We start from the raw sequence: 27522 nt of genomic DNA on the forward strand, positions 1-27522 counted from the left end.
TCCATCCTAAAGGAGATCAGTCCTGGGTGTTCATTGGAAGGACTGATGCTGAAGCTGAAACTCCAATACTTTGGCCATCTGATGTGAAGAACTGACTCATTTGAAAAGATCTGATGATGGGAAAGATTGAAGGTGGGAGCAGAAGAGGTTGACAGAGGATGAGATGGTTGGATGGCATCACTGATTCTATGGACGTGAGTTTGAGTAAGCTCCAGGAGTTTTTGATGGACAGGGAAGCCTGGTGTGCTGCAGTCCATGGGGTTGCAAAGAGTTGAACACGACTGAATGATTGAACTGAACTGAATTCCTTATGAAAACTTGAATAGCAAGGGCTAGAGTTTGAGCAAACATGTTGGTTAGAGTTGGGAAAAATCAGTAGTTCAAGGCCTGCCACCCAACTTTTTACATTGATATTAATCTAAGTTCTCTTACTTGTATTAAAAATACTTAGATGGTAAGCAGTATTGTTAAATGGACATGTTGGGAAGTGAAAGGGAAGTGACAGGGAAGGAAATTGCAGTAAAGATTTTAAAATGCCATTTACAGTAAAGATTTGCTAAGTAATTAAAATGAAATAACTATTCCGTAACTGCATGTGGCAGTGGCTGTTAATATTAATCAATTAATAATTAATTAATTAATATAATAATTGGAAACGTTCCAATTTTAACCATCATTTTTATGATTACATGTTTGGGATTACTTCTGTAAACACATTAAAAAAAATATCTATGTCTTATACTTCTGTTTTTTTTTTTTTTTTTTTTTTACCTGTAACAAGTTGAACAGTGTCAGGGTCAGGGGTGCCACTTTCCTTTAGTTGCTTGTATATTACTGGGTAACAGGGAACGAACCCTGACCTTCGAAATAGAAACAGTTATTTCCTAAAGCCCCTTTGCAGGGTTATTTATAGATAAGTTGATGGGAAATCACTTTTATCCATCTTTGAGTTGGTCTTAAAACAACTGTTTCCTGTTTTCCCTTATATAAAAAATGCCATAGTAGTTAGCATTTTGTTTCTCACTGTTACATGTATTCAATGGTCAAACATTTATGTTTATTCATTTCTTTTCCCTGTCCAAATGAGAGGAGGAAGGAGAGACATTTCAATTCTGGGCCTCTAGCCACCACCACAGTCTCCACAGCAATGAAAACAATGAACGTTTATTGAGCCCTCATTATGTGCCAGGCCCTGTGCTTCGTGCTTTGTGGGAACTTGTTTACTTGATGAACATCTCTTGTTGTCTTTGTATGAATTCTGTAAGTCAGTTATGATGATTATTTCTTGTTTATGGATGAATCATTTGCTCACAATACTTAAGTAACTTGTCCAAGGTAACATAGGCTGTCATGGGTAGCTGTAGAATTCAAAACCCAGCTCATCACCACTGCTCTTGGAAGCCCAGGCAAGTCTGGTGATTTTCTCCAATCATGTAATTGATAAGTAGGAAAGCTGGAATTAGAACTTAAATCCTAGCTCTCAGCTCAGTACAATATTCCAGTATTGTGCCACCTACTAGTATTGGCCTGTAATGAAAACCAGAACTCCTTCTTGCTTACAAAAGCAACTGCCAAGAGGGCTTTCCCATGTATACTGTTCTTAATATGATCAATCTTGGCAAAATGTCACATGTTATCAACCAGAGTGGGTTCTGCAGTTATCACTGACAGTGCATCTGTGTGAGAATCCCAGGATACTGGTACTTTGGTGCTTAAAAAAGTCGCCTATCAGTATTCTCTATTAGCTATGTGCCTCTTCTACCCTAAAGGAGAACGCCAAGATCATATGTCTAAATATTAATTTTTTATACTCTTTTCAATAGCTCACCTCTTCCACAGCACACTGGGGCCACATGTTTTCAGCCAATGCCTGCTGTTTGTCTTTTCACACACATGACACAGCCTGTGGAAGGTTTGCAGCTACAAGGAGTACTGCACATCCTGCACACAGGATTATGGAAAAAGGGATCAGAGAACCTGCCCTTATTATATGATTAGAGACAAACTGGAAAATGATAAATAGGAAAATAAAGTCACAGGATAAGTAGAGCAGGCCAAGTTGTCTGCAAAGAGATTCTGTTTTCTTTGAAAGAGTTATGTTAAGCCCTTTCTTGAGAAGGAGTAAGGATTTATTAAAAAAAAAATTCAAGACTTTTGGATATAAGCCAATTCATATTTTTATAAAGCTCAGAGACGGTTTTCATAGCAGTGAAACTCTAAACTGCTTTATAGTCCAAAACTTTATCATTTTTTGCTTTTTCCCCATAGTGTGGAAAAGAGCTTAAGGTCACAAATTTTTTCAAATCTGCCAGGAACTCATATTTTCCATGTTTGGGGATAAGACACAGTAGATTCTAAACATCTGGCTAGGCCCTACTTAAATAATTGTGTGTTCCATGCACATCACACATATATAATTATGCTTTCATTCTATTTACCTTTTTTGTGTTTTAGATATTCTGAAATCTGGATTAGATTCTGACTCCAGTAGCTATTGGAAGTCACTCTCCTAAACATTGGCTAAAGCAAAGTATATTTTCTCCCCTTTTCCATATAAACTCAAGTATGGCTTAGTTTCTTATTTTTCATTGTTCTCCTTTTTTCAAAATTAAGTGAGCCTGTAAGAATTGTGTAAAATGAAGTTCTATAGTATTTTTAGAGCAGGGGAGACTTTCGAATTGGCTGGAGGAAACCTCAATTTTAGACTCTGGCCCATGTTTGCTAATGATGTGATTGCAATAAAATCCCTTAAACCAGCTCAATTTATTCTCTTGTGAAGTGGACATAGTTCTGGCAGCTTTGGAGCAGTATTGTCAGACAAGTGAGCTGGTGGACGTGAGGAATTTTGAGTTTTGGGAGAGAGAACAGGACAGAGTAATCTGGAGGTCAAGAATATTCTTCCTACTTCTCCAACCACCACTACCTCCCCTTCCTGCCCCCACCCACCCCATTCCCAGCCTAACTACAGCAAACCAAAGAAAAATGGAAACTGTTCTTCCTCACATTGTTCTCCTGTGCTGACTGTTGGGTGAACAATTTCCTTTTTGGTCCTCTCATCTTCTTTCCATATTTTACTCACTATGTGTTGGGTACCTATTGTGTACTAGAGTTGGGGGTATGATACAGATTTGGCCCAGAACCTGCCCTTGAGGAGCTCACTTTATCTCTCTTTAAATCTCTCTTCTTCTTGGCAATTTCCCTTGCCTTTTTGTGAGCACAGTGATGCTTTGAAAGATATATTTTGCTTTTATCTGACTGTTGAGTACTAGAAGGTTGTATCAGAAAATAAGCGTGCCATAACACCAGAAGCAGAAATCCTTATGACCTACTCTATTGTCTGTGACTTGAAATCAAGTGCACAAGCTCATCTCTTTGGTTCCCATTCCATTTATCTGTGTTTAATGGCCAGACCAAAGATTTTAAGCTTTTTTCCTTCTGTGTACTGGATTTGGGGTTAGCCTTTCAGTTCAGTTGCTCAATTGTGTCCGACTCTTTGCGACCCCATGGACTGCAGCCCACCAGGCTTCCCTGTCCATCACCAACTCCCGAAGCTTGTTCAAACTCATGTCCATTGAGTTGGTGATGCCATCCATCCATCTCATCCTGTGTTGTCCCCTTCTCCTCCTGCCTTCAGTCTTTTCCAGTGAGTCAGTAAAGGGGTTAGCGTTTACTATCCAGGATAGAGTTCAAAGTATGTAATTAAGTGTGGGGAGAAAAGGTTGAAAAGAACTGGGTTAAAGGCCAGGTATCAGGGTAAATATGATGCATTCTGTTTGGACTCCTAGCAGAGTGACTGCAGAGAGAAGCCTGGATGTCTGTTGTCACAGCTGCTTTACTTTCTTTGATGTCCTCAGTGGTCAGCTGTGGATAGGGAGTTTGCCTTCTTAGCTTTGATTCTTTGAGGACAACTGGAGGGTGATCCCACAATCAGGGTGGAGAGTAAAAAGCTTTCTGAATACTCATCCAACCATAGACTCACTTCTGTGCTTGAAGAGAATTAGCTATTTTGCCACCTATTATACTTGTGTTATAAGTGCCAGGTTGATAGAAATTTGATTGGCACCCAGGAATGAGGTTGGATCACCTGGCAATGTCCCATTCCCATGCAGGTGGATATTGGAAGGGCTTCTCTCTCCTAATATGCAGTCAAATAGAAGCAGCAGGAAGAGTGGTTGAGGCTTTGTGGAGTTGACACCACAGTGATGACTGATAAATTCCAAAGAGATGGCTCCTGGGCACATCCTAATGAGTTGCTGGTTTATAGTTCCCTGATGTAGGTTACAAACTGAAATGAATGCCTTTGATTATTGATCCAGTGAGATTTAAATGTGCTTTCATGGTTGAGAAGTGGGAGATGATTCAATGTGAAAGAATAGAGTAATTATATAAGAGGGGAGATTGAAAACTGTGCTTTTTTTTTTTTTTTTTAATTTTTAACCCTTAGAGCTTCCCTGGTGCCTCAGTGGTCAAGAATCTGTCTGCCAATGCAGGAGACATGAGTTCAATCCCTGGTCCAGGAAGATCCCTGGGGGAAAAAATGGCAACCCATTCCAGTGTTCTTGCCTGGAAAATTCCTTGGACACAAGAGCCTGGCAGGCTAGGGTCCATGGGGTCACAAAGAGTCAGACACTGCTGAGCAACTGAATAACAACAAAAAAGTGTTGTATCAAAGCCCCTTTGAAAAAGTGCTTTGGCTTTGCTAGAGTTTTCATTTGTATTCATGTATTTGATCTTTTGGAAAGGTTTTTTTTTTTTTTTTTAAACTGAACTTGTCTTCAGTGGAGGAGACCAGGGTTCGAACCTTGGGTCAGGAAGATCCCCTGGAGAAGGGGATGGCAACCCACTCCAGTATTATTGCCTGGAGAATTCCATGGACAGTCCATGGGGTTGCAGAGTTGGGCAGGACTGAGTGACTAACACCTCATCTCTAATTGCTTCATAGTAGTCATTACTAATTGTAAGATCTTAGAAATGAGGTCTCAGTAAGTTATCCTTGGAGTGTCCGGTGCTGTTTAACTATTGGATAGGACCAGATAATGTAGAAGTCAAATGATTTAGGTTGTCTCTCATCCTCCCTATAAGAGACACCACTGCTATTTTCTCAGTTGTCAAACTAGAGAACCACCTCCTTTTGGTCTGCTCTTAGGGTTGTTAGAGGATGGAGTCCAGGATCCTAGAAACCAAGATTCTGGCTTTTGCAGTATGTTTGTGTGCTCTTGGGCCTTTCATTTAACCTGTGTGGATCTGATTTTCTCATTTGTAAGATGAAGTTAACAAGCTAATCTTTAAGGCCTCTGTGAGCTCTAAGAATTCTGATTCCATGCCATCAGGATGTCAGATGGATTCATCTTTCAGAGTATGGGTTTTTGTGCTTTTGTCACAGCAGCATACCCTAGCCTATATATATATATATATATATATATATATATATGTAATTATGATTGATTATCGTTGTACAGCAGAAACCAACACAAACTTGTAAAGCAATTTTCCACCTATTAAAAAATAAACTTTTAAAAAAGAGAATAAAAACTAAATGAAAAATAGATTTGAGACATTTTTAAACACTGAAATATAGATTATCAGATTGTGTTTCGTCAATGCTGAAGTCATTCAGTGACTAATAAAATGATTACCTGGAAAGTAAATTTTCTTAATGTACAACCTGGAGATATCCATTGGGACAACCTCAGAGTGAGGAATTGCTTGGTTAGAGTGGCTACGTTTTATTTTGAGAATTGTTATAGCGGTCATAATTGCCTGCCTTGTCTGCTCTCACCACTCCTGCCCCTGCTCCCTTTTCTTTTTTCAGCCATCCTGAAGTGTATTTGGGCTTCCCCGATAGCTCAGATGATAAAGAATCCGCCTGCAATGTAGGAGACCTGGGTTCAATCCCTGGGTTGGGAAGACCCCCTGGAGAAGTATCTATACCGGTTCAGAGTTCAGGTAGTATACTGGTTCATGCAAGATGTTGGGGTCAGACTTCCAGGTGGATGAACACCTGACTGGCGCTTACCTAGCTGGGTAGCTTAGTGCAGGTTACTTAACCACTTTGTGTCTCATGTTGTCATTCATTAAATGCCCTGTCTCACTGGGTGTCTGTGAAGATGAAAAATGCTTAGAATGGTACCTGGACTATGGAAGGGCTATAAAGATTTTTGCCATTACTCTTCCTTAGTAGGTCTAGTCTGTCTTTGCCTCTGGGCTTTTATACTTTCTCCGCTCTTTCCTTCATTCTTCCCAGGATTGGCTCTCATTTATTTTTCAAGACATAGCTCAGTGGTACCTCTTAGTGTGGGTAGCTCTTGTGTTTTCTTACATTTCTCTAGCCTGGGTTACACCCTCTCTGCATTTCTAGCCAACCTGGCTGTGACTTCTGTCATATTGCTGCTATTAGTTTATGTGTCCACATGGATTGGGAACAAGGACCACTTCTTTTTCTTTGTTTTCTCTCTTTTTCTTTTTTGGATATTTCATGGGTATGAGGAAGACACTGGGTAAATGCATATTGAATGGATAAATGGATTGATTTTTCCCCCTTCATTCCTCTCTCCTTTTTATTCTTCTTTGCTACTTCTCTTGTCTACTACACTTCCTTTCTCCCTTCATTCTCAAGCCTGGCACTTGATGCATTACCTTAGTTATTCCTCACAGGAACTCTGAGGTAAGCATTGTGATTAGTCCCATTTTGCAGGTTTGGAAGCAAAGGATCTGGGCACTAGACAGCTTGCCCATCCAAAGGGGCAGCAGCCTTAACAGGGTTGTCTTCCAGTGCTGCTGTCTTTGCCCAAAGCATTTTGGCATTTTTTGGAATTCCCTTCTGACTAGTTTATGAACTACATAAGAAAACTAACCTTGTTTTGGTCACTCTCAGAAAAGATAATTTCTGGTATGATCATCATGATTCATTGTATTTGTCTCCAAGTAAACTTTGGTCATTCCAGAAATCCAAGCCACTTTAAGAGGACAAAGATTTGCCCTTGTCAGGAATGTTTATATAAATGGCTTGAAGACAGTTGCGTACTCTCCAGGGGCTTGGCAGCAGCCACATCAACAGGCCGAACACTGTCGATACTCCTGTGTGCTTTGTTTTGGTGTGCTTTAGGGCTGGTGGGCTGGTGGAGGAAGGTCACATTACCTTGTGGTCCCACTTCACGTTTTTTATGACAGCTTTATTGAGATATGATTTATGTACCATGCAGTTCATCCATCTAATATGTAAAGTTCATTGGTTTTTAGTATATTCACAAAGTTGTTCAACCAAACGGCTAATTCCAGAACATTTTCATCACCCCTAAAAGAAACACCCTTCAAAAACAAACATATTTCAAGGGCTGATTTTCATCACCCCCCAAGAAGACATACTACTTTAATAGACATCCTTCATCTCCCCCACAATCTCGCCTGACAATCACCAATTTGTTTTCTGTCGATGGATTTGCTTATTATGGATATTTCCTGTCAGTGTAATCATGTGACGTGTAATTTTATAACTGGCTTCTTTCATGTGGCATATTGTTTTTAAGATTCATCCATGTTACAGTGTCTACCAGTACTTCATACTTTATACGGCTAAATACTCCATTTTATGCATATACCACATTTTATATACTTATTCATCAATTGACTGATATTTAGGTTGTTTTCCACTTTTTGGCTACTATGAATAATGGTGCTAGGAATATTTGTGTATAAATTGACTGTTGAATGGATAAATACCATGTAGTATGTCCCTATGTTGGAATAATGTTCATCTATCAAATGTAGCATGATATATGCTACAACATGGATGAACCTTGAAAACAGGATGATCCCACTGGTGTGGAATGCCCAGAATAGGCACAACCATAGAGGCAGAAAGTATTGGTGGTTGCTAGGGCCTGAGGATGGGGAGGAAGATGGGGAGTGACTTCTAAAGGGTATAGAATTTCTTTTGGGGATGATGAAAATGTTCTAAAATTTATTTGTTTATGGTTGTACAACTTTGTAATTGTACTAAAAAGCACTGAAATGTAATTTTACTTTACAGGGGTGAGTTATATTTTTAAAAAATTTATAATTACTGTCATTAAATACATACCAGTTGCTTACTCTGCATTTGTTACCCTGGGAGATGCTGTGACATACAAATGAGACAGTAGGCAGGAATCTCTCATTGGATGTTTCCAAGTAAAAAGTTGACCTGGATACCAATAAAGAGTTTGATAAACGCATCACTTGGTGCTAGTTTCTGGGTACAGGCCCCACTCAGAAAAATCTCAACCTCTCTGGATATCAGCTATGGGAATGCAGAAGGATTTCCCAATGTGGACTCCTCCAGTATTTATGTAACTTAGTCATGTTATTTTATTATCCCTGCCTTATAATACTGTGAATTCCCTGTAGGCAGGACCTATGCCTTGCATTCATATTGATTTCCATGTTTAACGCTGTGTCTAGTCTGTATCAGGAGAATGCGTTTGGTGAGTGGATGAGTGACTGTGTTTTGGAAGTCCCTGGGTTACTTCCTAGGACAAAAATGCCTTCAGCTTATGGCTGCCTGGTCTGATCAGTCTGAGGCTGCCCCTCTTGGGAAAGTGTTGCTGAATTCACCGCCTGTCTTCATGCAATTTTGTTTCTCTGGCACTTCCACTCTGATTTTGGTTAAAATGGTGACATGGGATGATACGTGGGTAGCTCTGGAGTGTTGTGCTTTCCTCTCTGGTAATAGAAACCAAGATACTGGGTTCCTGGGTCAGTGAGATTTAGGAAAATTAGAGGTGGAATAAGCCTCATTTTTTCCTTTTTTAAAATCATGTTTATCAAGCATCAGTGCTATAAATTCTATGTAGCTTATGGGTCTTAATAAGAAACTGATTTTCTTTTTTTCTTCTCTGTGAAGGTACTTTATGTTGATTAAGTTCTTTCTGTTAAATATCCTTTGCTTGCCCTGGACTTTTCTTTGTGTTGATTTTTGCTTCATTTTTCTTTCGTTTCTCATGCTGTTCAGTTACTGGATGCCAGAAGAACCAAGGTTTGTCCACTCTTTGCCGCTCGTTTGTTTGCTCTGTACAGCCTCACCTCCTTGTGTGTTTGAGTGTGTCTGTCTGTCTGTATTTGTCCCCTTTTGCTTGCAGATGCAGTAATCCTGTTTACTAAACCTGTTCACAGCTTTATTTGTAAAAATAAAGTCCTTGTTTATGTCTACTTGTAGTGGATGCAATCATTTTTATTTTTAAATGGACATACACTTACCACAGAAAGTGATGGATAGTAGAATAAAGAAACCTTAGGAAACAAGGAATACTGAGTCTGGAGCATTGTGGGTGTAAAGAAGGTGTGCTTGTGAAAGTTTCCCTCTAACCTTTCCACTCCTAAATTAAAACTCTGTAGATGTGTAATTTACCTTGTAACTGACACTAATACACCGTTTCTGTGTATGTGTACCTTTCTCTTAAGACATTCAGAAAGCATCATTGAATTAACTCCCCTTCTCCATGTGCTGTCCCTTGCTTCTGAAGTCACCTTGGAGAACCTAACAGCTGGCCCCTCTGGATCTCATGATTAACATTCCATCTTCATAGTGTGATAGCAGCAAATAGCATTTGGCACGTTCATTGACTTTTTTCCCCTCTTCTTTCTCCTCTCTTGCTCCGTCTTTCTCATCATAGCACCTTCAATTGACAATCCAGGCCCTTCAAGATGAGCTGCGAACCCAGAGAGACCTCAACCACCTCCTGCAGCAAGAGAGTGGCAACCGAGGAGCAGAGCACTTCACCATCGAACTGACGGAGGAGAACTTCCGGCGGCTCCAAGCTGAGCATGACAGGCAGGCTAAGGAGCTGTTCCTGTTGAGGAAGACCTTGGAGGAAATGGAGCTGAGAATTGAAACGCAGAAACAGACCCTCAATGCCCGAGACGAGTCAATTAAAAAGCTTCTTGAGATGTTGCAGAGTAAAGGTTTGCCATCCAAAAGTCTTGAGGATGACAATGAACGGACACGTCGGATGGCAGAGGCTGAGTCTCAAGTCAGCCACTTGGAAGTGATTTTAGACCAGAAAGAGAAGGAAAACATACATCTTAGAGAGGTAAGGACATTCAGTTTATTTCTCTAAAGTTATATTTTACAAGTTAAAATATGTTAAATATGTTACCAAGTTATTATCACAGGTTGGACATTATCTATAGCCTTGACAAAATTCCCCTTGTCATCTGTTTTATAACCTTCCTGTCTACTTATCACCTTTAAACTGGAATTTGGCATTAGTCTTTTTTTTTTTTTTCCTCTGCCCACCACACGTGTGTCCCATTATTATTCAACACGTATTCAGGATCCAAGTGTGTGCAGCACACATCAACTCTAAGGTCGTTTACAGTTGCTTTCCTACAGATGGCCATTGTTTCAGGGTCTTTTAAATACAGTACTGTTTAAGTTTTAGATATTTATTAAATATCCTCTTTTTAAAGGAGCAAAATGAATAGGTGATTAGCAAAACAATGAACTTAAATGCTTCATAGCTAAATTTGGTGTGGAATTGTTAGAAAGTAAAGCCTAAGGATATTTCTGGAAACAATGGAAAAATGTGCAGACCAATTTTGAACGTTTAGATAATCTTTGCCTACATTTACATTCATGTAGGACAGAGTGTTCCTGGTTTTCTGAGTGTGCATTTTGCACTTGGTGAATTAAATCATTTGAAGTTTCTCAGAGGCAGCCTCGCTGGCTTGCCACTACCATTGAATATTGGGATGCTCAGATATCTGAGAATATGCAGTTGGATAGATCTTAGAAAGAATGTGGGTGACCTCCAAGGTTTGGCATTTTTATAGCAGTTCCTTGCTACTGTGGTGGATGTGAATCTCAAAAGTACCGTGTAGGGAAAATAAAATGCTGTGACAGACACAGATCTCACAGAAAACAGGAAGCAGTGAAATGGCATTAAGTATATTTTCAAAATATTCTGCAGCCATAAATAAAAATTCAAAAAGACGTTTGTTTTCAGACCAAACTAGATTTTTTGGCATTATGTACCTTTTTGGATGGGCAGTCCTTCCAGTGAGTCATTTGTTTGATTGCTCAGAAAGCATGGCTTTCATGTTGGGACTTGGTATTGCAGCTGCTCCCAGTGGTTTTCTCTGATATTAGATTGTATTTGCTTACAACATTTGAGTAGACTTTTGTGTCTTTGGATTTAATATCCTCCATGCTTACTCTCCTTGGTTTTGTTCTCATGAGACCCTGTCTACATGTTTGGGAAGTCAGATTGCTTGGCTTCACATTAGATACTTAAAGATATGTTTTGTTGGGCCTGGTCTTCCCATTCCTATTCCAAGAGTGTGAACATGGTGGGAAGACTTCTAAGATGGCCACTATATCCATACCTATTGGAATTCATATATTTATGTAATCTCCTCCCTTTGAGTTTAGGCTGAACCTAGTGACTTGATCCTGAATAATAGAATGACAAAGGTAGTGGGATGCCAATATTGCTTCTGTGACTAGATTACTAGTAATTACTAGATTAATAGATTACTAGTAAGACTGTCCCTTCCATGTTGTTCATACAGTCTGTTGCCATCTCATCTGGCATGCTTTGAAGCAAGTTGCCATGTGGCAGAGGCTTGTGTGGTAAGGAACCTCCAGGTAGTCTCCAGCTGACACTCAGTAAGGAATTGAGACCCTCACTCGAACAGCCACAAAGAACTGAGAACTGCCAACCATCACTTAGTAAGCTTGGAAGTGGATCTTTTCCAGTTGATTCTTTCAATGAGATAACAGTTTCTAGGCTGACAAGTTGATTGCAGCTTTCTAAGAGACTCAGCTGAGATGTGCTCAAATTCCTGTTCCACATAAACTGTGAGATAATAAATGTATGTTTTTAAGCTGCTGAATTTTGGGTGAATTAGTTTCTGCTCCACTGTATTAGCTATCTACTGCTGTATAAAGAATCTCTTCCTGGCTTGCACTATAGACTTTCCATTTAATTTACAGAGGAGAAGCAGTGATTACTGCCATGTTATTTCATGTAGAATGTCTGTGGATTTTGAATTTTGATTGTGTTATCTCAAAACTGTGGTTGGTAGATTGTTGTTGTTGTACAGTTGCTCAGTAGTGTCTGACTCTTTGAGACCCCATGGACTGCAGCATGCCAGGCTCCCTGTCCTTCACCATCTCCCAAAGCTTGTGCAAACTCATGTCCACTGAGTTGGTGATGCCATCCAAACATCTTGTCCTCTGTCATCCCCTTCTCTTCCTGCCTTCAGTTTTTTCTAGCATCGGGGTCTTCCCTGATGACCTTGAAAAGTTTAGTACATTGCTATAGTTTAAAAAAGGTGCTGCTTTATTTTGGGTGCCAAGGGGTCAAGTTTCCTGTACAGCAAGGCTGTGATACCAGAGAAATCCTCATCTGCAGCACTGACCATGTTGGGATCTTGGGTCAGGTAGTCAGTCTTCTCTTGATGGATTCTGCTCAATGGTAGTATTTAATGGTGCCTTGATGGTGGCTTGATTTTTTTAGGCTATCTATCTTCATTTAAATGAATCTAATGGGGTCGCAAAGAGTCGGACATGACTGAGCGACTGATCTGATCTGAAACACCGTTTGATTTATGTTTTATGGGATTAGTTGGTCCTTGTAATGATCTGGCCTGAATATATGTCATGCTTAAAACCTTAAACATTAGACCAAAAGCTCACAGGGAGTGGTACAGAAAATGCAGGCAATGCATCCAACTGTTTTCCTTGAGCGTCAGACCAAAGTCAGTGGATAACCCTTATCTTGGCTTATTAAGAACGGAGAAAAAAGTGTATGTTAAAAAAAAAAAATTCTCATTTAAAACTTGGAGTTGAATAAGATTTTGAGGCCTGAAAGGACTTTGCCCAAGAGAAAGAGGTTACTGGTTTCTGAGAACCATTTAGTATATTTCCAGTAATTTTGGTAGTTTGAAATTGGTTTTGGTGGGAATATTGACACCATGGAAGTCAGCAAATGCTACTCTCAGGGTCTACTTCCCCTTTGGTGCCATCCCTGAGAGCCTGTTTACCAACACACCTCTGAATAAATGCCATAAAATGTTTACCTACTATACAGCAGGAAGAGGTAAGTTAAATAGTGCGAGAATTATGAATCCATTAACCACTCATGGTTCATCACATGTTTTTATAGCAACATCTGGATAGATGCATATGTGTTGGGCACTGTGAAGAATGCTTGACCTTGATTCGCAATTAATTCTCACAACCACCTTATTTGTTCATTCATCTATTCATCCATCCATCCATCCATTTTGTGACTACTTATTGAGGATCTGTTTGGGGATAGAGTAATGTTAACTGATAAAACTTGACTTCATGGTTATAATATTTTATTGGGGTGAAACAGCAGTTTAAAAAGTAGTTAGAAAAGTGTCAGGAGGAAAAGAAGAGGGTGAAGTACTAGGGAACTGAGTGGGGTCAACTTCACATTGGATAGTCAGGGAGGGCTTGTTGGAGGAGGTGACATTGTGAACTTCAGTGACAAAAAGGAACCAGCCATGTAAGGCTCTCAGAAAACTGTTCCAGTTAGATGGCAAGACCCATGTCTAGGAGGTATGGTCATTTTCTGCTTTCCTCTTTTTGCCTGGGGAAACTGAAGAACAAGTGACATAAAAAATCTAGCCCAAGTTCCCACAGCTAACAAGCTGATATTTGAGTTAGGCTGCCTCCAAAGTCTCAGCTCTTACACCATTTCTTATGTTCCTGTTCTAGAAGAATCTTTTCGAAAGGACACTCCACAGTACGGCCATTTTGTGGAATATTGATATATGTTTTGAGAGGAAAAGGGCTGCAGGGCTAAATGAACTTGGGAAAATGTTGAATTTCATAGAGCTTACAGCAATGATATCCAAGAAGAGGACTGGGGGAGGCAGAGCCTCTCAAATTGACTTGATTTGCTTTTCTCTTGTTGCACTGTTGTTCTTTGTAAAACAGTTTGGAAAAACACTGTGCTAGAAAATACAAATTGCGCTTTTAATTTGTGACCTATAAAATATGTAATAATGTACATATAATTTCCCACAGCCAAAAAATTGGGTAGTTTCCTCCATTGGTTATTCTAGAAGGCAGAGTTTATTGTAAGCCGTTTCCACATTCTCTACTGAGTTTTAGAATGTTTGTTCCCCTGTCAGGGTATTTTATTTTATTTTATTTTTTTTAGTGGAAAAATGTGGCTCACTGCTTTTGGTATTAAACCAGTAAGAATAACCCAGCTTGAAAAAAGAAGTCTCCTGACCTCTGTTAATTTAAATGAATCTGAAACAGGATTTAAAATGTACTTGAGATTTTAAGTTCAGTGTGTTCCCGATTCCCTTTTCATTTTGCACGATTTAACCCAGTTGGGGCTGAATGGTGTAATGCTGGGGAATGGAGTGTTAGTGGTTTTATGATTCATTCTCAGGCAGAGGTGTTGGACTTCATATAAACCTCATCTCCTAGAATGCTGGCCTCGTTTAGCCTATTGTTTCGGGAGGTTTAGAGTTGGCAGGAGTCGCACACGGGCAGAGTCAGGTTGCTTTAGTGTCTCGTTGTCTTTCGGTGGTCTGGAAAAGGCTGAGGGTGAAACCACTTCTTTGCCTGGCAGGAAACAACAACACAAAGATTATGATCTCAGCTTATTTGGAAGACCAGAACTATTGCCCAAGAACTATAACCGACAGGCTAATGTGAGCTGAAGTATTGGCTCAAATACAAGCATTACTCACTAGTGTCGTCTGATGCTTTTGGATACAGGTTGATTTGATAAGACATTGTTTGATGTAGTAATAGTTTACCTTGTTCTCTAGCTTTTTCCACAGAGAACATACTGTTCCATATGAAGGTTTTAGTAATCAAACATCCAAAATACGACTGATCTCGTTAAAGAAAAAGTGGGTTTGTGTGCTAGGATCCTCCTATATTCACACTCCTTAATGTTTTCTTGCCTGATCCTTAAGAGAGAGTTAGTAGTCTTTAGTTTAATTGTATTGTAAGATGTTTGAAGGGAAGGGGATATATGCTTCCCTTTTGAAGGGAAGGGATATATGCCATGCTTGTTGATTTCCTATACTAAAACCCTTGGGCAGCTTGCCTGTCTTTGAAAGTAAGGTGGAACACTGAAGTCGTTGGGAACCACAGTTGCTACTGACGCAGGATAAGTAAAGCCCTCAGGACATTGGGCCTGGGCTTCCCTCCATGCTCTTGGGGAAGGGGTGCAGGGAGGAAGAGGGCAAGGCAACATGAATTCTTGGTCTCCTCATTTATTTATCCAAGTTGTCCCTAGGCCAGCAGGAATCCACCAAGGCAAAGTCTGACCTAGAAGTTCTTGAGCTCATAAACCTTTTCCTAACAGCTCAAACCTCCCCTATGTAATCATTGCCGAAACTTCTAATCTCCACCCTAGTCCCCCCTCTCTCAACACCATATGGCCTCCTTCTCTATAATACACACTTGTCTCTATTTGGGCTGGCTGAGCCACGATTTTGCTGTTGCAGGCATTTCTAATTCTGACTCTACAGATTATACATTCTATTTCTACCAAGAAAACTTATCACAGAAAGTATTCCCAAACGCAAGTGACCACGTAAACATAATATTTTACATTTTTTTGTGCAAGAGTTTTATATATATATATATGTGTGTGTGTGTGTGTATACAGAACCTAACAATAGCTATTTTAATAAAGTACTTTTTAACCTAACCAATACATTCCATCAGTATTTCCAGGCCTCAAATATTGCCTGCAAGATGCTCAGTAAATATTTGGACGAGTAAAAAATAGTTTAATACCATGAGAGTTGCTCAGTGGTTTATTTTGTCATTACTGGCAAAGTTTATAATGATTGTACAAGTGTCATATTCTTTTGTTTTCTGTATTGTCACTCTGTGTTTGGAATAGAGCAATAGTTTTGAGGGTAGTCTTAACTGGAAGTTTTAGTTTTTTAAAAATGTGTTGCATATCATTGGGCACATTTTGAACATCCATATGCAGGATGCTGTGGGAGCATCCATGGTAAGTATGTCAGGGATTCAGATGGGCAGTAAGAAACAGCTCACACTTTATTGAGGTTTATTCTGTGCCAGGGGCTGTACTAAGGGGAAACTCATCATAATCCCCATTATACAGATAAGGAAGCTGAGGCACAAAGAGGTAAGTAATTGTACTTTGTCATAGGTAAGTGTTGGAGCCAGGATCAGAACCTAGGAAATTTAGTTCCAGAATCTACATCTGTCACCACATACACTACTGCTTCTTGGGCTAGTGCATCAAGAGGATCTTGAATGGCACTTAAATGCTGTGCAGCTTAGAGGTAGGAGAGCTGACAGCTGGCTTCATCCATGGCAGAGCTGGAAGAATTTCACCACACCTGTGTGGTGGAGAAGGATGGTTGGAGAAGAGATAGCTCAGCCAAGCATTAGAGGAGGGCTTGGGGTACATGGAGTTTAGAGCAGCTGAAACTCCCTCTGTCAGGAGGGAAAGGAAATAAAACTGAACAGGAGGTTTGAGGTCATTTCACTGAGGGCTCTGAGCATGTGACACAGGAAGTTGGTCTTTACCTGGTAGGCTCTGGGCAGCCTTGGAAACATTGTCCCTGGAGAATGGCATGATCAAAAAAGATTAAGTGCTAATTGATAGTGGATTAGATAGGGAGAGAATAAAGAGATGGAGATAAGTTAGAAGGATACTGTCATTCAGATGACCAAGAATCTGGATCCTGGTGGTGGCCAAGAAGTTGAAGGTCAAGGTCATCCCCATCTGCAGGCAGGACTTTGAAACTCAGGAACTGAGTACTAGGAGCGTGAGGAGCAGACAACCACTGTGGGCCTTGGTGTAGGCGGTGGTGGGCCAGATGGCAGGAGAGAATTGTCAGTAGGAGGAGCTGGGGCTGAGAAGAGACTTTGGACATATAAGAGTTTGATGGCATCCTGGTGGAGTTGTCCAACCAAGGACGAGAATGTGACTGAGGAAATGATCGTGAAGTTCTGCCCAAGATGCACAAGGTACTTCTGACTCCTGGTCACATTTTATTGTAGTTGCTTTCAAACACACTTCAGTATCTGTGACCACTGAGCTCCCAGTTTGTATGATTTTTCTAAAGGCCGCATTGTCACTTACTATTATTATTACTTAGGAGAAGACTCTAGGAACTGCATACTTCTTCATGCTTCTTTTCTCAAAAAAGCACTTAATTTTGAATATGGTATCTTTTGAGATTACATGGACTTCTCATTGGCTGATGCCTACTTGATACAGATTTCCTTTGTTCTCACTGAGTTCTGTTTTCTCCAGGCATTTAAATCAGGATAGATCCCAATGAAGAATCTTTGCAGAAAAGTACTCTTTCTGGACCTTGCTAACAACACATCTGAAAGCAGGGTTTCATAACCTTTACCCTCACATTTCTGATGACATAGGAATGTCTGTTTAGCAGCATTTGCCTTGTCTTTAAATTCTAATACATTCTTTAAATTTGAACACTGCATGCTAATTTGAAATGGTCCAGGCTTTACCCCATATTGATTTTAATGAGTGTAATTTGTTGCTTTTTACAGTAACAGAGACTTGTGGAGCCCCAAAGAGTCATTAGGCACAAGGCATATTGCAACCTGCTGAGAAGAGAAAGTGGCAGGGTGGAGAGCATGTGGTGAGGTAGTGGGGAGAAGTCAGGACATTTTGCTGGGAGATGCTGATTACTGTCTTCATTGCCCTGTCCTCTTGCTCTGCCTTGTGTGTGACTGCTTTCTGAAATGTAGACCTAATAGTTTATTGTCATCATTTGGTGAAACAGTGTACCACAAATAAAACCTCACTGGTGAGAAAGTTCTCGAAGCAGCAGTAATGCAGATATTTGAGTGTGTATCTCAAATTGCAGCAATGGGAAGTTGCTCAGCTGTAACAAAGTCCTGTGTGTCTTGGATGAGAATATTAGCTAATACCTTATATGTGGGTGAGGCTTCATAGTTTGTAGAACACATTCCATTTTAATGATTTCCTCTGATGTACCTGGTAACCCTCTGAGGAAACTGAGGCTCAGAGAGATTAAGAAGTGATGACAGGTAACATTCACTGAGCACTCATAAGCTAATCACTTTTCAAGGAGTGCCATTTGTGCCTCCCAACAATACTCCCGGGTAGGTGGTGGTTTCCTGCCTCTCAGATGAGAAGGCCAAGGCCCAAATGGGTGGTGTGTCTCTTCCAGGTTCTCAGAGCAAGTAGTGATGGGCCTAAAATTAAAAACTGGGCCTTCTGGTTCCAGGCGTCTGTCCCTAATCACTCATGGTTGCTGCCAGGGATTTCACCCTGAAATCTCTGAATAGACTAGAGACTAGAATCCTCATCTTCTGACTTCTTGCTCAGGGATATTTTCTCTGTACAGGCAAAAAAGGAAAAAAATACAAAATGCTCATGCTCTCTTTTTTTTTTCCCCCTTAGCTACATCTTATCAGGTCCTGTTGAATTGGGGATTGTAAATCTGTGAGGTCAGTAAGCAGATTAGACAGTGTCATGTAGGAGGCACCACCAGGGCTAGGCCTCTTCAGTCCATTTGTGGCTCATGAAAAGGAAAGTACTTGCTTAAGATAAGCATGGTTCTGCACATGTAGGTGCTCCATGAATTCCCAGGGAAGAGGTGGAGTTTTATGGCAGAGAATAAGGGAAAATGGCGGGGGGATGCTTAGAATTAGACCTTCCCATTTCATTTGTTCAAAGTTAGCCTTCTTTTTCAACTTTTTTGCTTATCATTATTACCTCATTGCCTAAAAGAAACAATTTCCCTCTTCAAACTGACTTTACTTTTTATCTAGTTTTTATTAGGTATTGTGGGTTTGTTTCTTTGTCAATTGTGAGACATTAAAATGGCATTTACAACCTCCTAATAAGTGCTCCATTTCATTGCTCTTCTACTTGGATAGATTTGGTGAAGCAAAACTACTTTCCTATCCACCTGTCTCTGTTGAAAGGGATAGCTTTATTTTTGTTTCCTGTTTGGTGTACAGGTTGAAGGATGTCTTAAATACTTTGGATAGAATGTTAAAGAAGGCAGTGAGATTGGTTGCTGGTTGATTCCTCTGAGTGGCTTATAGCAGCTGTAAAGAATGAAATAAACCCTCCTTACTAAAGTAAAAATATAATTATATATGAACTGTTTGTAGAAAAAGAAAAAAGAAAGATGAGTGAGACCTTATAGTGATAAAGAGTCACTATTTACTTAGAATAAGAGTTGCAAGTTATAGTGTGTGGCACAGATGTGGCCAACCACCTGCTTTTTATGGCCTGGGAGCTAAGAGTGGTTTTACCTGTTTAAATAGTTACATTTGAAATGGTTATGTAAGTACCTGTGTAACATCCTCTATTTTGCCTGTGACCCTCAAAGCCTGCAATATTAACTGGTTGGCCCTTTAAGAAAAAGTGTTGTGATTATTGTTGTTCAGTCGCTAAAGTCATGTCCGACTTTCAATCCATGAACTGCAGCACTCCAGGCTTCCCTGTCCTTCAGTGTCTCCCTGAGTTTGCTCAAACTTATGTCCATTGAGTCAGTGATTCCATCCAACCGTCTCATCCTGTTGCTCCCGTCTCCTCTTGCACTCAGATTTTCACAGCATCAGAGTCTTTTCCAATGAGTTGGCTCTTCACATTAGGTGGCCACAATATTGGAGCTTCAGCTTCAGGAAAAAAGTGGAGATTCCTAATTTCTATAATAGGTAAACAGATTTTGAATCAAGATATTTGGTTAAAAAATATGTGCATTAATTATATGTAGAGTGTAAAAATCTTACTACTTTTATGTATAACTTTTTGGGTTTTTTAAAAAGAGGAAGACAAGATTTTTTTCATTTCTGTACATTTTTCTTTTATAATTATTAGATCGGTGATTTTGATCTCCAGAATTATAGTACATTGTATATTGCCAGTTATCACAAAAATCTGCAGCTCTTTTAGTAATGGTGGATGTTGGTAAGGTAACTTGTGTGGATTAAAAAGGGACTCTGTGTGAAGTATTCACAAACCTAGAAAGTACCAGAAAAATGGAGATTGCCATTGAAACTCCATTAGAATTAGGAATTTCTGACCTAACTAAAACACAGGCTTCCAGTTTGTACTTCTCTTATGTTTTTAAAAATAGTGTGTTTATTGATATTTTTTTGCTGCTGCTGCTGCTAAGTTGCTTCAGTCGTGTCCGACCCTGTGTGACCCCATAGACAGCAGCCCACCAGGCTCCGCCGTCCCTGGGATTCTCCAGGCAAGAAAACTGGAGTGGGTTGCCATTTCCTTCTCCAATGCATGAAAGTGAAAAGTGAAAGTGAAGTCACTCTGCTGCTGCTGCTGCTGCTGCTGCTGCTAAGTCACTTCAGTCGTGTCCGACTCTATGCAACCCCATAGACGGCAGCCCACCTGGCATCCCCGTCCCTGGGATTCTCCAGGCAAGAGTACTGGAGTGGGGTGCCATTGCCTTCTCCTAAAAAAAAAAAAAAAAAGTTACTTACAGTAATTTTTGATGTGCTGTAGAATTGCTTGGGCTTCCCAGGTGGCCCAAGTGGTAAAGAACCTACCTGCCACTGAAGGAGACGTGGGTTTGATCCCTGGGTTGGGAGGGTCCACTGGAGGAGGAAGTGGCAACCCAGCCCAGTATTGTTGCCTGGGAAATTCCATGGACAGAGGAGCCTGGTGGACCACAGTTCGTGGGGTCACAAAGAGTCAGAAGACTGAGCACACTTGCACCGTAATTGCTAGGTTTTCCTACGGGAAGTATTTGTATTTAGGTGAAGCCTAGGACCTGGTCAGAATGACAACTGAGAAATCCCCTTACTGTCCTTGGTCCTTCCTTCAGCACCCAGGGCAATCAGGTCTCTTTTGGTGATGTTTGGTTGTGTGAATTGGGTTGCCAGTTGTTTGAGCATTTTTAGTGAAGAGAGAAGACTCTGCCTATTAATGGAATTTTGCTTCATTGGTATAGGCCAGGGTTTCTCAGTTTTAGCGTTATTGACTTGGAGGAGGGTAATGTCTTGTGGTGGGGACAGTCCTGTGCAATTTTAGGATATTTAACAGTATTCTGGACCTCTATCCACGACATGCAAGTAGTACCTTTCCCCTTTGCCCAGTTGTGACAATTAAAACAGCCCCACACATTGCAAAATATCCTCTGGGGACCAAAGTCACCTGGGTTGTGAACTCTGGTGTAGAGTGATTGACACCTCCTTCTGGTAGTTAGCCTGTGGACATGGCAAAGACAGTAATTATCAGCCCCACCTGTTTGAAATTCTGTTTTACTGAGGAAGGGCAACCCAGATGAAGATATTTCTTGGCCCAAAGATTGACCTCAGGGGATAGAACTAGGAAACATACGTGCTGAGGGGAGGTGGGAGTTTAAGCCTGAAAAAAACCAGAGGTGTGTTTGTGTATTTGTGTGTGTGTGCGTATAGGAGAGAAAGAGTGAAGCGTTCTGTGAGTCCCCCTCTCTCCTTCCGTCTGAGAAAAGGCAGCAGAGAAATCTTAAGGAGTTGGGGGCGGTGTTTGGTCTGAGATGCCACCTGGGAAGGTTGGGACTTTGTGAAAATTAGAGACATTTGATTCTCAGAAGGTAATAAAGATGTATCTGAGAAGACACATGACCTCACTTTTTGACTACTGAACTCTCACTATTAATTGGCAGTTTTGTTTTACAATAAATGTTGTCATCTTTGCTTTCCCCCAAATGGCCTATGAGTCTCCTTTTCTGTTTTTTAAATAAACATTCCTCTGCATGAACCACTGTCCACCCCTACCCCCACCCCAGCTCCACCAAACTTCAGAACAATTTTGAAGTGTGGTGGTTTTATCACGTGGAAATGTAATACAGATGTTCAGAATTACCTTTTCTTTCTCCTCTTTAAAACATCATGGCCACACATGCTTTGCTGTAAGTACTATTTAGCGTTTTATTATTACTATTAAAATATCTTGCCTCAGGCAGAGTCCCAGTAAATCTCAAGTAAAGGCAAATTTTAAAATAGCAGTATTTATGCATATCACACTAAAAATCTGAACTCAAGTTTGGCTTTTTATGCAACTGAAATATTTATTTTTTGACCCACTTAACCAAGTCCTCTAGTTTACCCTCTTCCTAACTGTAAAACTTTGTTCAGACTGTAGAATTTTGTTCACTAACCTTCCTGCTTTCCCCAGTTTTCTCTAGGGTTTTTTCTCTAGGATTTCTTGAGTTTTTCTCTTTATTCTGCATGTATATTTGAACTCAGTCTGATCACTTAATGAACTTTGAGAGGATTTGGACTTCCAGCATGAATTAGTGCGTGTTTTTTTAAAACTTATTAATGGTGGGAAGTTCTCTTCTCACAGACAGTCCCACAGACGTGTGGCCGAGTTTCTGTGCTGTTCAAATGCTGCATGCTGGGGCCGTGTCATATAGAAAGGAAATGCTGATCAACACCCGATGCAACCCCCATTCAGAAACCTGTTGTTCAGTCGCTAAGTCGTGTCCGACTCTTTGAGACCCCATGGTTCCTCTGTCCATGGGATTTCCCAGGCAAGAATACTGGAGTGGGTTGCTGTTTTCTGCTCAAATTCAGAAACCGATTGACAGAGATTAGCTGCCTCTCCAACTTTAACTTCTTTGGGGTTTATTAGTGCCGCTTTCTTTTTATATTTCTTGGCATGACTTAAACATATTTCTCTAAATGGTTGCTATAAAGAAAACCTCTTTCAATTCAATCACTTGAACCTGGAATCAAGAGCTCCCTTACCAGTATGTACACTTTTATTAAGATAGCATAATATAATTGTGGAAAAATTTTAAGTGATAGACAGTTGTATTTAAAAATTAAGGCATATACTCTTCTGGAGTTTTTAATAGCTATCTTTGCATATATTATTTGTTAATTAAAAAGTGGAATCATACTGTGCACATTATAAATGTGCTAAAAATTAATCCTGATTTAAACAAGTGATCTTTTTTAAGGCTTTGTTTTTTCTGTGCTTGGCCAAATAGCAATGCATTGCAAGGTATTTTCTTTTAAAGGATAGTGGAGAGCTTTGTCATTCTAGCAGGGTCCATACAGCAAGGAAGAGGCAAAACCTGATTGTGTCTTAAACAGTAGAAATAATACCCACTTAGGGTGGGTCTCGGAGAAGGCAGTGGCACCCCACTCCAGTACTCTTGCATGGAAAATCCCATGGACCGAGGAGCCTGGTGGGCTACAGTCCATGAGGTCGCTAAGAGTCGGACACAATTGAGTGACTTCACTTTCACTTTTCACTTTCATGCGTTGGAGAAGGAAATGGCAACCCACTCCAGTGTTCTTGCCTGGAGAATTCCAGGGATGGGGGAGCCTGGTGGGCTACTGTCCATGGGGTCACACAGAGTCGGACGTGACTGAAGCGACTTAGCAGCAGCAGCAGCAGCAGCAGGGTGGGTCTTCTGCCTTACTTTCATGATACCCAGTGGTGTTACTGCCAATTGTTTCTTTGCAGTACTTTCATGATGCAAGTCAAGGATTAGATGATTTTAAGGACTCAACCTTTGGCTGTTTTATAAGAATGTTGCCTAATGTTTTATAATAATCTTGGCCAATTCCACACTGGTGACTGGAGACACCTTAAAAATCTGCCAGGTGCTAACCTCATTAGGTATCCTCAGGATGCTTTTTGAGCAACTGTTACAGAGTGATCATGGGAGTCTAGTGAAGACTGGAGAATGCTTGTGCTGAGTGGGGACTGTGACCTGTGATGACACAGGGTTCTCCAGAGAACAGGAAAGCTTTTTGGAAAATGTATTCCCTTTTTCCTCTTTTCCAGGCTGTAGCTATCTCTGCGTGCTGGTTTCTTGCTTTGTTGCCTTACAAACACAGATGTGCTACTTCTTGCACAGAGAACTGAAGGAGAACGGTCCAAAATGACCACATTTTCTGAAATCACAGCAGCCTTCCAAGAAATCTGTGTGGCACTGACTGTCTGAGAGTTATCATGTGGAAAGAGGAAGGTTCAAGGAATCTCATCTTGGGAGGTCCTGGCAGGGTGTTAATAGCATTAATGATCATGGGCATCACCGCTGCTGTTACATGGAAGGCTCTCCTCTCTCGGTGCCAGCCCAGAGCTCAGTGCTTTGCTAAGTTACTCCTCAGTGCTACCCTGTGAGGTGTGGGTGCTGGGGAGCTAAGTAACCTGCTTAAGATCTCACATGAGACCTGACCTCAGAAATGAGAATCATTGTATTATCTCAGTTCAGTTCAGTTCATTTCAGTCGCTCAGACATGTCCGACTCTTTGCGACCCCATTATCTACTGCTCTGTATAAAGTCGAAGTAACTTCTAGTCGTTTCTTCCCATCCAGTTCCTCTCCTTCTCCCTGATATTTTTTCTTTGAAACTTTGCATTTCCATTTAGATTTTTCATCTGGTTTCTATTATGACTTTATTTAAAATCTTATCCTGTCTCTTCATATGTTGATTTCTTTCGCTTTTATTTTGACCTCACTTCTTTTTTTCCCTTTGTGTTTTCGTCTGTGTTATTTTATGGGGTTAATCGTCTTTGTTGTCTGCTACTTTGTTGTCTAGCAGCAGTTCTGGGCTTTTCCAAGAGGCCTAAGAATGCTAGTGAAACTTATAGGACACCTCTGGCAGTTTTAATATAATTGTAATCAGCAGTTTTCTCCACCCCCTGCAAAACCTTCTCATCTACCTGTGAGTTTATTCTTTGGTCTCCAGTGAAGTGACCTATGTAAAGCACTTTCCACAGGGCTTGGTTCGACAAATGCCATTTATGTTTCCTTGAGGAAAAGTGAGGAGGGGGATGAGTTACGTTCGCATCAGTTGGTTTCCTTGTAAAGCAAATCCATGCTCCCTTTTCAAAACATTGATTTCTTTCTTTCTTAAGAATCAAACCTTGCCTGGTGGCATTTTATAGGTCACTTGTTTGGGCACAGGCATTTGTACTGAGCTGGGCAGGTTTGAGTGTGACTTTTTGTGGCTCAGCTGGTAAAGAATCCGCCTGCAATGTGGGAGACCTGAGTTTGATCCCTGGGTTGGGAAGATTCCCCTGGAGAGGGGAAAGGCTACCCATTCCAGTATTCTGGCGTGAAGAATTCCATGGAGACCCCATAATCCATGGGGTCCCAAAGAGTTGGACATGACTGAGTGACTTTCACTTTCACTTTGCTCCACTATCCTGGTTTCACTTTGTAATCGTTTTAGAATGTTATAGAGTGGTTTATAATTGTAAATACATGCTTTGAAGACCTTGAATAAATTAACTTAAATATAATGTATAGGATACATGAATTACCATGTAGTGACTGGCACATAGTAGGTGCTCAGTAAATGTGTTTTTTTTTAACAGTTTACCATTCTATATATATATATATATATATATATATATATATATATATATCTCCTCTCAAGACTGTGCATTCCCTGAGACCAGGAATCACATCTTAACTCATTTTTAATAACACAAGCAGTTGGCACACAGTAGGTGCTGACTGTTGGTTTATCATTATTGAGACACATCTGCCTCCTTCCAGGACTATACACTTCTTGTAAGCAGAGATCATGTCTTACACATCTTGAATGTAATATGGTAGGTGACCAGGTGTTTGAGGTAAACAGAAAATGCCTGGGGAGAGAAAACATGAAACAGAAATTGTTACATCTTTTGGGATGACAAAAATTCTTTTGATGCTTCAAAATATTGTTAATGAGTTGTATGTACATGGTACTCAGCTAAGTCCCCGCCACTCATTGTACATTTGGACCAAGTTGTGACTTTCTCATGGAAATATAGTTGCCATGTTAGAATCAGAATTTGAATAGAATTCTTTCAAATTCAAATAGAATTTGAATAGAATTGAGTGGAATTCAATCCCACTCTTGCCTGTAGAATTATTTCTCATAGTGTATTTCACAACCTTTTGTAATAGTAATGGTAATACTCCTGCAGCTAACTTTTTTTAATTAAAAAGAAGATAAATTCAGTAGGCCTAACTAAATATCAGAGAAGGCAATGGCACCCCACTCCAGTACTCTTGCCTGGAAAATCCCATGGACGGAGGAGCCCGGTAGGCTGCAGTCCATGGGGTCGCTAGAGTCGGACACGACTGAGCGACTTCACTTTCACTTTTCACTTTCACGCATTGGAGAAGGAAATGGCAACCCACTCCAGTGTTCTTGCCTGGAGAATCCCAGGGACGGGGAAGCCTGGTGGGCTGCCATCTATGAGATCGCACAGAGTCGGACACGACTGAAGCGACTTAGCAGCAGCAGCAGCAGCAGCTTTATGAGTACCAGCTTTATGAGAAACTCGATCCCCAGTCTGGACCTGTCTCCTAAGTACCAGTGCCATATATATAACTTGCAAATGAATATTTTGTGCTTTGAAGAGACATCTTAAGCTTTGCTGGAAATTTTTCTTGTCTTCCTCCAAACTGTTCTTCCTCCTGTGTGTCTGTCTCACTGACTGCCATCATGGTGTGGCTCCCAACCCCAGCCAGATACTGGAGCCATCGTCAGTTTCTTTCTCAGTCACTCCTATATTAGTTTCCTGTTGCTGCTATAAGAAGTTACTACAGGTTTAGTGGTTTACAGCATAAATTCTCACGCAGTTCTGAGGGGCAGAAATCTGAAATCATTTTCATTGGGTTAAAATCAAGGTGCTGGAAGGCCTGAGCTCCTTCTGGAGGCTCTGTGGTACAATTCCTTTTTTTCCCTTTTGCAGCTCCTAGAGGCTAGCTGCAACCTTGGCTCACGGCCCCGTCCTCCATCTTCAGGTGTCTCCCTGCATCTTCAGGGCTCTCTTTCTGTGACTTCTGCTTCTGTTGTCATGTTTCCTTCCCTCTGACTGTGTTCCTCCTCTTATAAGGACCATTGTGATTGCATTAGACCCACCCAGATAATCTAGGATCATCTTCTCATCTCAAGATTCTTAATTCCATCTGCAAAGTCTGTTTTGCCATGTAAGATAAAATATGTGCAGGTTTTGGAGATGAGGGCTTGGCCTTCTGCGGGGGGCGGGGTGGGGGAGCTGGTTTTCTGCCTACCATAACCCCTGTATCCAAGGTGTCACTAAATCCTGTTTAATCTCTCTACGAACTCTTGGATCTGTCCTTTTTTTTTTTTTTTTCATTTTCATTGCTCTTACCTTTGGCCTGGTCTTCTTAACTAGTTTCCCAGCTCTGTACCTCTTACAATTCTTCACACTGATGTTAGGATCATCTTTGAAAAATGATTATCTGTCGTTTAAGAATCCTTTGTTGCTGGGAGGACAAAGTACAGGCTCTTGAGCTAGGCTCTCAAGGCCTTGCTTTTCCAGTCTTATCTCCTCCTCTTTCTTTCTCCTCAGCCTTCCAGTCACCTCAAACTCTGCTCTATAGCCAGCCTCTGGGCTCTGTGCCATGTGGGTGTGGCTCCCCTACTGTCTGAGGAACACTGGGGGCACCCTTACTCCTACATCTTCACCTGGCCAATCTGTATTTGTCCTACATTATTCAGCCTGGGTGTTACCATCTCTAGAAGTCCTCATTTTTACTCCCTCTCACTCTACATTGA

The 27522-nt window shown here is 40.7% G+C and overlaps 1 protein-coding gene across 10 annotated transcripts in view; it reads left to right on the forward strand.

The window, feature by feature from the left end:
- ERC2 (ELKS/RAB6-interacting/CAST family member 2) overlaps positions 1-27522 on the forward strand; it is a 993593-nt gene that overhangs the window by 171743 nt on the left and 794328 nt on the right. For all 10 annotated transcript variants that reach the window (XR_009732518.1, XR_009732519.1, XR_009732517.1 and 7 more), the window contains one exon: positions 9651-10067. Coding sequence is in view for 7 of the 10 variants with exons in the window: in XM_061396628.1 (XP_061252612.1) it covers positions 9651-10067 (417 nt within the window). In the remaining 3 variants the exon portion in view is untranslated. The remainder of the gene's footprint in view (positions 1-9650; positions 10068-27522) is intronic.

Source organism: Bos javanicus, chromosome 22, assembly GCF_032452875.1.
Source record: "Bos javanicus breed banteng chromosome 22, ARS-OSU_banteng_1.0, whole genome shotgun sequence".
NCBI lineage: Eukaryota > Metazoa > Chordata > Mammalia > Artiodactyla > Bovidae > Bos > Bos javanicus.